The sequence below is a fragment of the Typopeltis vanoorti genome, chromosome 1 (assembly GCF_054136105.1).
Source record: "Typopeltis vanoorti isolate ZY-2024b chromosome 1, IOZ_Tvanoo_1.0, whole genome shotgun sequence".
Lineage (NCBI taxonomy): Eukaryota > Metazoa > Arthropoda > Arachnida > Uropygi > Thelyphonidae > Typopeltis > Typopeltis vanoorti.
Window position 1 is genome coordinate 149,368,767 of NC_143549.1, and position 12,881 is coordinate 149,381,647.

The 12,881-nt window shown below is 36.4% G+C and overlaps 1 protein-coding gene across 1 annotated transcript in view; it reads right to left on the reverse strand.

The window, feature by feature from the left end:
* The window catches only part of LOC150110532 (E3 ubiquitin-protein ligase KCMF1-like), a 111,665-nt gene that overhangs the window by 3,763 nt on the left and 95,021 nt on the right, over positions 1-12,881 (reverse strand). Inside the window, exon 6 of the mRNA XM_090394593.1 lies at positions 4,873-5,167. Coding sequence (XP_090250719.1) covers positions 4,873-5,167 — 295 coding nt within the window. The remainder of the gene's footprint in view (positions 1-4,872; positions 5,168-12,881) is intronic.

Below are 12,881 nucleotides of genomic sequence, written 5' to 3' on the forward strand. Positions count from 1 at the left end.
GAATAATTCTGACAAATGCTGATAGCAGGGAGGTAACTGAAGCAGATGAAACTGTTGAATTACTAAGTGATTATAGGATACTTATGTAAATACAGCTACAGGATTAGACAATATGTCAACCTGAGTTATAAAATAAGATAATATGACAGGGAATTTGCAGTACTTGCCAATCCCCTAGTATCTTATTGGAGAAGTTGATTAAATTAAAAATCCACAAATACCTCAGTAACTTACTTTTATAATAAAGTGAAAGCCGAGTGGGATAAAGGTAATGGGTGCACAGTAATTGCTACTGAACTTTGCAAAGGCTTTTGACAGAATACCACATGAATTCTGATAAATAAATTGCATCAAATGGGGATGGATATGAAGTTGGTGATGTGCATAATTGATAGAGAGATACCAGCAATTTATTCAAGAGTAGAAGGCCTGTGACTAGTGATGTGCAGCAGGGGCCTGTACTCAGGCAGCTACAATGTGTATATTAATAAAATAGGAAATAATCTGAGGGAAAATATTCTACTGTTCTCCAATGATGCAAAACTGAGCAGAGCAACAGTCAATAAAGATGTTCAAATTTTTAGGATTATTTAACCCTCTCATGCACAAATTTCTGAAATGGTGATTAAAAAACCAATAGTAGCCGTCCACCACAGTGGACATATGCATGAGAGGGTTAATTAGACTAACCCTATGGGCAAAGGAAAACAGATATCAATTTAATGCGACAAAGTGCGAGGTCATGCATTTTGGAGTAAAGAGATTAACAGCTGTGTACCATATTGATGAAATTGCACTCCAAGAAATTGATAAAGCCAGTGATTTGAAATTTAGAGAGCATATTGTGAAAGTGGCTAAAACAGCTCATCAGATTACTTGGTTACTGAAGAACACTGATGAGCAGAGATATGGTTATTATATCTCTTTATAAAGCCTTGATAAGACCCCATCTTGACTAGTGTGCAGAGATCACCTGGATTTTTTGTGGATGATGAGGAAGTGAGGATTCAGAGGTAAATGAATAAGATGGAGTGCACCTTATGAAGATAGGTTAAAGATTTGTGGGTTACAAAAATTGGTTGAAAGGCAAACAAGGGGTGATATGATTGAGACACTTTAATAATAAGGTGTGACACCTTTTTACTACTCGTATATGGGAAATATGACTTCTACATTACTTCAACCTTGATATCACTTCTGAGTCTGGCTCCCACTGATGATGTTTAATAAAGTGGCCCTTTCCATAATAATGCTTAGCATGGAAAGCATGCATCCTTTTGGGCATTCTTTGCATTATGGGATATGCAAGGTAATTAATGAAGACCTTAGTCTCTATATACAAGTAACTTATTTGTGAAAATACTTCATGTGCAAACTTTGTTTGCTTACTCTTGATAAAGGATAAACCAAGAACATAATTTGACATCTTTAATTTAATTTATAACCAAGTGGAAAAACTTTCAACAACTAGATCTCATTCAGAGTATTTTAATAATAAGGTGCGACACCTTTTCACTACTTGTATATGAGAAATATGACTTCTGCATTACTTCAACCTTGATATCACTTCTGAGTCTGGCTCCCACGGATGACGTTTCATAATCTTCATTTTTGGCTTTGCTGTTAATTGGGGAGTAGAGAGGCTCGGATAGATAGGAAGTTAGTAATGATGTAAGTTTTTCATGTAGCACTATCTTATCCTGTACACCTTTGAGGGTACATGTCAGGAATTTGATGATGATTTACTAAATTCTTCTTTTTAAACTGTCTCTGTACTTTTACATATCTGTAATGAGCTAGGCAGCTTCTTTGCCCATTGGCTAAGTTTTTACTGCTGTGTTAATAACTATGTTTATAGTTTCACAAGAGTCCCCAATAGTATCCGAATGGAGAGCTGTAGAATGGAAGCACTCTGTAAACTCTATTCTTTTTTGTGTATTCACTTTGATGATGTGATGAGATACTCATCATGAAATAAGTGTTTTATATTAAAATACTTTTTCTTCGTGTAACTTATGTGTACAGTCAGTTCATTAGAACTGACTGTACACATAAGATTCTTGTATCCCTGGATTAGTACAGCTGGAAAAGGAGAGTCAAATAGAATTGTGAAAATTAAATTATCAAAGAAGCTTACTTCACTATTAGAAAAGTCTGACTGAAGAGAAAATCAACATTTAAAGAAAAGTGATCAAAATCAGAATGAAGGTGACATTTTAAGAGACCAACATTTGCAACAGGATGAATGGGAGAGAATGAGGCAAAGATTTTCAAGTCCAAAGAGATAAAAAAGGAGATCATTTAAGTTGGAAATGTACTTATATCTGAGCAAAGATGTACAACACAAATGCCACCTTTATAATGAAAAGCAGCCAAAGAATGTACAACTGGAATGAATAACAACTGAAGAAGCAAAATTTGGGTTTCTGCATCTCTTTAATTCTCATACTTAAGGTGAACTGAAATCGGGAGGGATGGAATATATAATAGCTTCTTTACTTTTTATATGAATGAATTCTCCATACACATGGAGAATTCATTCCCTCTGGATATCAAATCATGGCCTTTGACAGAAGTGTCACTAAGATTATTCATTCGATGTTATGGAAGACTTCTAAATGCTTCCATTAGGTTTAGTCCATTATATGTAACTTTGGAGAATAGCAGCTGATTTGGGGGAAATAACCATTTTAAAAATGTATCCTTATGGGAGGGGGGGGGGGAGGTCTTGCCAGGATAGATATCAATGTAATTCTGAAAACATCTTGCACTGCATGCTGGCAGAAATAGAGAAACAGTGAATTGCATCTTTGTTCTGGAAAGATCCAACCATTTCTTACTAGTCTAGATGTGATCAAAAGCCAAGTATTATGCCTAGTGATGAAGCTCAACTATCACCAGGTTGTATCTGGTATGAGAGACTGGTATAAAGTGAGTGAATGATACTTTGACTCCTGCCTGCCTTAATTCAGTCCAAGATGGTTTCCCTAAATCTGATGGTTTTATGCTTGTTAGATGGGATATATCCTGGACTACTACTACCCAGCTCATCATTGTGAAAGTGTAGGAAGAGGATTCAGTTGCTGCAAACTAACAGATTGCATGGCTGTCACAGCACATGCCAAAACGAGATTGAAACCTAAAAAGCAATTTCATCAACATTTTAGCCCCAGACACTACAACCATGTCATATATCTTAAGAAGAATTTCACAGCCTCCTTTTATACAGTACAGAGATGAAAAGTTTACTTGCAGAATATGGAACACCATTACCATGATACACAGTTTTGCCATAAATACTGTTACAAGTTCTGCCCCCCCCCCCCCCCCCCACACACACAGAACTGTACAAACCCAGTTCCAGTAGAGAGAGATCTAGCTGTATGGTTGGAACGCAGCCACCTGTTATTTTCAACCCGCTAAAGCTGATCAATAGGACGTTTGTGTATCAGACTATTAACTGTCATAATGATACAGAAGACATATCTCAGTGCCAAAGAATAGGTCCATGCTGTGTTAGGATGCAACAGCTTGTGAGGGCTGTGAAGGCACAACTCCAACATAATCCTGAGAGAATGCAGAAAGTGATGTCATGAAAGATTAATGTTTTGCAGAGAATCATGTCATGTGCTAACTGATGACCTGGGGTCAAGAGCCTTTCGTCATTCTACTGGAAACTTCCTAACACTAACTTATGCAGCAGAGGGTGATAAAATCAAAGGCACTTTTCCCGGCAGTACACGAACAACACACACACATACATCCTTTTCACACAAATCTTCACCACTCTTCAGTGGTGAAGATTTTCACCACTGAAGAGTTGTTTAACTGCCAAAACAATTGGGTATATGCCATGGGTGGTCGCACAGAATGTGCCATAACCCCCAGAATTCAGAGAGGTCATCACCCCACATCAGTGATGATTTGATGTGTGTGTGTGGGGGGGGGGGGGAACGGAGGGCATATCAGGAAATATCCAAGTGTCATTTCTGTGAGAAAGGGGTCAAACCTCCACCAAAGTATCAAGACCTTGAGCTGGAACCTGATGTCCCTGAACAACACCTTGTATCATGGTAGGCAGTGGACTTTCCAACAGGACTCAGCCCCTGCACACAAGACAAAGACCACACAACAGTGGTTGGAGGCAAATGTGTTTACTGATTGGCTGTCTGGAAGTCCCGATCTGAATCTTTGGACTCCAAATTGTGGTTAGAGCTTGAGAGAGTAGCCTGCAAGAAACACCCCCCCCCTGCCCTCCAGCATCGCCAGCCTGAAGGTGGATTTGGAGCAAGCAGTGACAGCATTTCTGTTGGATGCTCTCACTGCTGTGTGCCGTCATGTATGTGGCCTCACAGACTTCGGGCATGTGTGAAGGCAAAAAGGAAACATTTTGAACATTGAGTGCTGCTGCTATATGCACATTACACATGTGGTTTGTATGTGCTGAAAGCTACAAACAATTTATTGCTAGATTAAAGGTTTATGTACTGTTCCAGTTGTAACAGTATTTATGGCTAGACTAGGTACATTAAAAATATGGCTAGTACTGAAGGGTGAATTATTAGTCTTGCTATGATGTGGCATGTATGCATTTCAGAATAATCAAAAAAATAATAATAGAACAACGATAATTATTACCATCCTCTGATGCTACTCACATAAGGTAATGTTAAGTAATCTTAATGAAAACCTTAAAACAAATTTCACAGGAAAATAGTATATTGAAAAATATGCATGAAATTTTTGCTAAATGTTTAGTAAACTGTCATTCTATAAACTGTTAGATAAATTTTCGTGGAACCTTTCTCAAGACACTATGTATCAATATAATGCACAAAACAAAACTTTTCTCACTACAAACTATCTATTTACCTTGTCAAGAGAAACTGTGAGCCAGCAGCAGATGAAGCTGATGCAGGACTAGGGGAAGGTTCAAGTACATAGTGTGACTGCTGTGCCACACTGTTAGTATGACCACTGGCAGTTGCACTAGAACCTCCGGAAGGATTTCCTGTGGTTCCATTTTCTTGTTGCTGTCTGCGAGGTAATCTTTCCAGTTGTTGTCTGGCTGCATGAACCTGTTGGCGATCTAAATGCAACTGCATATGAAGCTGCTGGAGCTGTGATGTTGCTGTCCGTCTTACTCCAGACAACTGTGATAACAATTCTGAAATAGAAATATTATAAGTTATGACAAAGAAGAGCCAAATTATGGAGAATTTCAAATGAACTACAAACTTGAAAGTGAACAAAGATAATTTTAATGAACTAAAACAAAAATTAAATAGCTAACTTACAAGAATGAAAAAAAAAAAAAAAAAAAATGCAATTCTTAGCATTAGGATTGTTTTTCTATGTATAAAAAAGTTCTTACTGACAGACAGGTGTGGTGTGATGTGATGTGATGTTTCCAATGCAACCATAGATTCAATTTAGTAGGGTGACTGGTAAGATTTAAACTATTTCAAAACATTTGTGTTAAGTTTTGGCTACAGAAATTTTTAATTTGAGGAGGAAAGAAGAAAACACATGATATACGACCACTGTCATGAACAAGTTGATAATAATAAAGCCTTTAGCAAAAGAATAAGAATAATCTAAACTGATGTGTACAACAATGATATATAGCACAAGCAAAATGCAATTAAGTGCACCTTCATAAGATCTTTGAGAATGTGGATCAAATTAATTATAATTTATCATGCTTCTGGTTTAATGGAGTATTAACAGCACTAAGAAAGAATTAAAAACTACTTTAATTCTTCCAACAATAGGTCTCAGTGACTGAGACATCTCCAGGGAATAGAAATGAACACCTATAACACACACATGCATGCAAAAAAAGGCAACACAGTAATAAATGAAACATGAAGATCTGACCCAAGAGTCTTATCTATGTGGGATACTCTTTACAGGTGTTTCTATGAAACCTAACTTGTAATTTAGGTCTCTGAGGATTACTGCTTCCCAAATTTTGGGAAGGTACTACCATCTGTATTTATTTAAATTCAGTTGATTGGTGAGGCTGCAGATTACAAAAAAAAATTGCTCAAACCAACATGCAGCGTCATCTTCAGTGGTGCAAAGAGCATGGAAAGTTGTGTTATGGAGCGATGAATCACATCACCCTCTACCAAGCAGATGGACAGGTGTGTGTGGCCGATGCCCAGTGAACATCTCTTACCAGAGTGCATAACCCCAACTATGAAATTTGGAATTCTGACACAGAAGTTTAATTCAATACATCTATTGAATTAAACTGTATTCAATACATTTATATTATTTATTTTTTTTTATAAATTAATATAAAAATATTAATTTATTACCTGTTCTAAGTATGCTAACTTGCAGGAATAGCACATTTTATATACTAGAGGCAATGAGAGAGCAGGGCACTGATCTAAGTGGAATGGATAAGGGTAGGATTCTGGTGGGGCTTAAAAGCTGTGCAAAGGTTGTATTTTTTTAAAGACCTGGCTATTTTTTCAGTTGTGCCAGGGATGTGAAGGGTGGCAATGGCTTTTCTGAAATCCTTCTGAAGAAAATGTCAAGGATCGATTATTATTATTATTATTATTTTTTTATTATTCTGTAAGAAATGTAGTCATTTGGTAGGAGTGTGTTTTATATACATATACATATATATATACACTGATTGATGAGTCAATGAACAGTCCCATGGGCAAGGTGACATGTCTGTAGCCAGTATAAATTAAAGGAATATGATGCATCAAAGTTAGTGCAACTGTGTCTGGGTGAAATGGCTGTGAGAAGGAAACTGACAGAGTTTGAAAGAGGCATTTGTGATAGGATACCATGTTGCAAGTCTATCTGCTTGGCAAATTGTTGACAAATTTGGCCATCCCAGATCAACAATCAGTGATACTATACTGAGATGGACGTGCAGGAAGTCAACTGCAAGTGCTACTTGCAGTGGACAACCCACCACACTCAATGTAGGGTGCTATGAAAGATACGTAAAAACTGCCATTTGTTGGCCGACACATCGGGTGCGGAGTTCTAGGCATCAACTGGAACATGGGTCTGCAGAAAAACATTCAGGACCGTGGCTCACAACATTGTAGGACCACACTATGCAAGTCCCACATTACCCAAACCAACATGCAGCATCATCTTTAGTGCTGCAAATAATGTATAACCCCAACTATGAAATTTGGAATTCTGACACGGCAGTTTAATTTGGAAGAAAACTGTCAATAGGATGATGATGTTACCTGAGGATACCTATCAGGAATTTGATGATGATAAAATGCCAACAAAAAAAAGGTTTGACACACAACAGTATTTAGTGAAAAGCATATGTTCATTTCTGGTACAGAAATGAACATATGCTTTGATAGTAAGAAACAGTATGTTGCAATGTGAGTCTAATGTTCATAAACATAGAAAGCTCAAAGCACTAATAAAGTTAATTTCAAATTTAATCACAAATTTGCTCACACAAAACTGAGGAAAACAGTAAACTGGGACTACCTAGGGCTATCTTCCTAATACCATTAGGAAGATAGCCCTAACGTTCAATTAAATACAAAAACTAAGCAAACTGCACATAAATGACCGTATCATTAATTTATATGATATATAATATATATCACATTATGTATCATGTCGTACATCAAGGTTCAGTTACTAAAGAAATGCCATACCTAAGGGAGTCTAGCAATGACAAAATTAGTTCCACTATTTTGATGACAATGGATGTGCATCATAAAAAATACAATCTGCACCTGTGTAAATTATTGTAAAGTATTTCAATGAATATTCTGTGCAATATACAACATATACATTTCCAATGCACTGTCATATGTCCTATTGGTACAGTGATTATCATTTAATAATTTTAATTTTCTTTCTGGCTACTGGCATACAGCAAACCTAACATTTCTAACCATCACTTGAGTTGTTTGGAATTACAGCCAAAGCAAATAAGGCTATGGGGGCAGTGAATTATGTTAGTCAACTGTTAAATTAGAAATATATACATGTTAACACAAGAATAAGGTTTAATTTTCCAAATATTTCGGTCTGAATATTACAGATCATCTTCAGTGGCTATATAGGAATAGTTTTAAAAAACAACGTGGAATACGAACAATTGATCATTCACACATAGAACGAGCCGCGTGATGTCATATCGCTAAGTATCAGAAGAGTAAACATTGTTAAAGTCATAATTAAAAATATTAATTCAGAAATTCATATAATAATCTTAAATAACATTAGACTAATATAGGAAATTTACAAAAAAAGTGTTATCCTGATTAAACTTTCCCAAATTTTTGATATAGATATACAGTCATTACGATTCAAGTTAGGACGTTGAAGTAAGGCCTCCACACATTCTTTAAATAAACATTCAAATTTGTAGCGACATCTGTCTAGGAGGAGATTCTTGGACCAAAGGATGTTGTGGCTTGTTTCTAATCCATGCTGAGCTAATCCAGATTTCTCAGGTTTGTTGTGTTGAATTGATGACTGATGCTCTTGAATTCTTTATTCTATAGAACATCCAGTTTGTCCAAAGTAGGAAAGATTACAATTACAAGGAACTTGATACACACCAGGTAGAGACAAGGTTGAGCATTTATCTTTAGATATAAAGGAAAATAGGTGGATAATTTGTTAATAGGAGTATAAGTGGCTGTTAAATCATATTTCTTCATAATTCTTGAAATTGGTTCTGAAATTCCAGAAATGTAAGGAATTGGAATTCGGCATATCGAATCTTTGCTGTTCTGTGTTGGATTGTAAGAATCAAAAATATGTTGTGTACTCTTTTCGGAGAAGCCATTTAGTTTCATGTGATGTTTGATAGTTGAGAGTTCTTCCTGTAATAAATGAGAAGTTGAATAGTTAGTTTTGGCTCGTCGGATTAAACATTTTACGATTCCTGTTTTTTGACAAGGATGATGAGCAGATTCTTTGAGAATATAATGACCTGTGAAAGTTGGTTTTCTGTAAACTGTTGTTGTAAGAATACCAGAAGGTGAACGGATGAGAAGGACGTCTAATAAAGATAACCTGTTGTCTTTTTCAATCTCCATGGTAAACTTTATACGAGGATGTAAGGAATTGATACTGCTTAAAAAGGAAGGTAAGGAGTCTCTGTTGTGAGGCCATACAGCAAAGATGTCATCTATATATCTAACCCAAAAGGATGGGTGAGGGAATATAGATGAGAACAGGACTTCTTCTAGATGTTCTAAATAAAAGTTGGCAAGAGCAGGAGAGAGTGGACTTCCCATGGCTGTTCCTTCCACTTGGTTGTAAAATTTGTTTTGACATAAGAAATATCCAGAATGCATTACGAAATCAAATAACTTTATAATATCTTGTGGAAAGATGTCAGCAAGTAATATTCAGACCGAAATATTTGGCAAATTAAACATTATTCTTGTGTCAACGTGTATATATTTCTAATCATTATGTCACAAGTATCATTAAAAAATCAACTGTTAAATGTTATTTTTTGGCTGGTATGCTGGTTTTGCAGGATGAAAAATTTCCCGAGTTTCCAGGAGGACAAACTTGCTACTTTCATGAGAACTGGTTAACAAACCTTCAGTTAAAATGCTCTTATAAAGATTCTTTGCATCTTAGATGAGAACGGAATCCAAGTCTTTCCAATTAAGGGGTATTATTGATAATGAGTGAGTTATGGAGGCTCTACCCATTACCAAGAATCAGTGCCCACATGAATGTCATTTTTCTTATATTGGACAAACTGGCCACTAAGGAGAAGAGAATTAGTGAATACCAAAACTACATCTGGCATAAAGTCTGACATATCTACTGCACTGTGTGGTTAGCCTAGTGGCTATGCGCTTCACAACCATATGCCTAGGGAAGGAGTGTCCTAGGTTCGATTCCCGTCGACGACGTGAGGAGCTTAAGGATCTTCCTCAGCCATAGCCAAGTTAGCCAGTCTTGGGCACGAACAGCAGAGTTTTTCCCACCAGTTTATCTGGGGTTTTTCATCCCGCAAGCAGGCAAACTGGCCCTGTGAACACACGCTGCTACAGTTAAAAAATACACCCCCCTCCCTCAAGAGCAGCAGGCTCGACAACAGGCCGGTTGGGGTTGTACTAACAAAAAAAAGTCGCATCAAAATGTAACACGCGGATCATGCATTGGAGGTGGGATGAACATGTAGAGGAAGAAGAAGAAGTTTATGTTAGTACATTATTAGTTTTGGTTTCATAACACGCATTGTCGGCACTTGCGATATGCACGTTATTGATGTTATTTTGTCAAAATGAAATGTGAAGCATTTAAAAAATAATTATGTACTTACTGGATTTGGATAGTTGTATTGCTTTCAGAAATTTTCTTGTGGTAAAGGAATTAGAATTGAGTTTAAAATTATTAAGTGCCGTGTTTTGTAAAGACATTCTCGTGACACTAATGGAGACGACACGTCAGCCATTATACATAACTTCTTGCTTGCCACTTTCATGCAGTGAGCATGCTCACCGAGGAGTTTGATGGGTGATTGACAGCTGACAGAGAGAGCATTCAATATCGTAACGAAAACAACAAGAGAGCATTCGGTATCACAGAACGGAGGATAAACAAAAGAGAGCTAATGGAAGTTTAAGAATGCAGGCGGGCAATATTTTGTTCTTAGGAAATTAAGTTTTATATGACAATCGGGGGCATATTAATAGAAGGTTCTGAAAAAGGAATCGTAGAATTGTGAGCCTTTAAAGTGAAGGAGTTAAGACTGTAAATAAGGACCGAAATAACATGAGTTATGTGTCTCGGGTATTACTGTCAGTGCACAATTCAGTGATTTGTTTGATTAATTTAATAACAATGATATTTTGTATTTATTAAATTACCCCATAATGAGTAAAAAGCCAAGTCAGAAAACCACACTCTTAAGTTATTTTAAGAAAGATGAAACCGATAAGCATAGTAGCGAAGACACCAAACCAACAACAGAATTGTTGATTTCTGCAGAGTCTCTTTCAAATGTAAAATGTGCGTCTAAACACCACTTATCGGGTATTAACAGTGAGTGGCTTTAAAAAATTCCATTGGTTAGTGGTGAAAGATAATGGAATGATGTGTTCCACATGTATAAAATATAGAAAGAGATGACCCAAAACAAGGAAGTGACTTGGATAACTATGCCATGCACAAGACTTCAAAAAGAAAGCTTGGTTGACCATGAACAAAGCATGTAACACACTGATTCTTGTTCAGATATAATTGAAAAATTGAAAAATCAATTTCAATTTTGAATAACTTGCAGAGAGAGATGCTTTTCTGGGAGCTTTAAGATCTATGTATTGGTTAGCAAAAATTGAGTTACCACATACATTTGAAAAATTTCTTGAGCATTGCAAGGCTATGGGCTGTTCCTACTTAGAACATCTTAACGTTGGTAAAATCCACATTATACCTCAGAAAGAATAATGCAAGAGTTGATTGATATTTTAGCATCAGAAATTAGATCTGAAATACTGAAAAATATACATTCTGCAAATTATTTCAGTGTTTTATGTGATGAAACTACAGAATCTCAGTTTTAAAACAGCTGATGGTGTACATTAAATATGTTTGTCAACTTAGAAAAGAGGGCAGGGTTAGTTTTGTATCAACTTGCAATATCATTGATGGCAAAGCTGAGACTATAACTAACAAAGTAATTGAAGCCCTTGACAGTCTAGGCTTAAAAACTTGTAATCTGGTGGGCCTAGGATCTGATGGAGCAGCTGTCATGATTGGAAAGCAAAAGGGAATTGCAAAACTACTCAAAGATAAAACAGATGGACTCATGGTCAACTGTCATTGTGTAAACTACCGACTGGATCTTGCTAGTGCCCAAGCAGCTGCTGGAGTGCCTTATTTAGTCATGTTTAATGATATCTTAAAGCAATTGTTTTTCTTCTTCCAAAATTTCTCAGTCAGGATGGCTGGTTTAACCCAAATCCAAAATATACTGAACAGTCCTCAGATTAAACTTAAAATGGCTAGTGACACTAAATGGCTGTCTCATGATTTTGCAATACAGTCTCTAAGAGAATGCATGGTGAGTGTTATAGCTGCATTGGAAAGAGAGGCCACTGAATGAAATTATATCACAGCTGAAGGTTTAAATAAATATATCAGAACATACAATTTCGTAGCTTCACTAATGATGCTTTCAGATGTGTTACCGCAGTTATCTAACTTGTCTAGATCATGGCAAAGGCAAGATGTTGACTTAACTGAAATAGAGCCAGTCTTAGAAACCAGAAAACTATCCATCATGGAATTGAAAGACACTCCTGGCAGTCATTTTCAAAATCTTCATCAGCATCTTTCAGGTGAATGGTCAGACCTTCACACTGATTATTCAGATTCTAACATTATTACGTTTAAGACTACAATATATGATAAATACATAGGCACAGTTATTAAACATCTAGAAGCAAGATTTCCAGATATGCCAATCATTTCCTGTTTTTCAAGACTTTTCAATGCAGAAAGTCATGATCAACAAGAGGCTTCTGAGATTCTTTTTGATTATTATTCTAGAAATGGAAGTCCTGCAGTTTTAAACTATGAAAGTACTAAACTAGAATGGGCAGTTGCATCAAAAATGATTAATGGACAGTCATACAAAAATCTAGATCCAAGATATGGCTGAAATTAGCAACAACATCTGAGCTCAAAAGAGTCTTTTCCAAATTTAGCAAAACTAGCTGCTGTTGGACTGGCCATAACTGTGAACATAAGCTGAATGTGAAAGGGGTTTCTCTGCATTAAAAAGGATAAACACCTGTATGAGGAATCGCATCAGTCAGAACACTCTAAATAATCTGATGCTGATTTCACTGGAGGGACCAATTTTAATTATGAAAAAGCTGCTG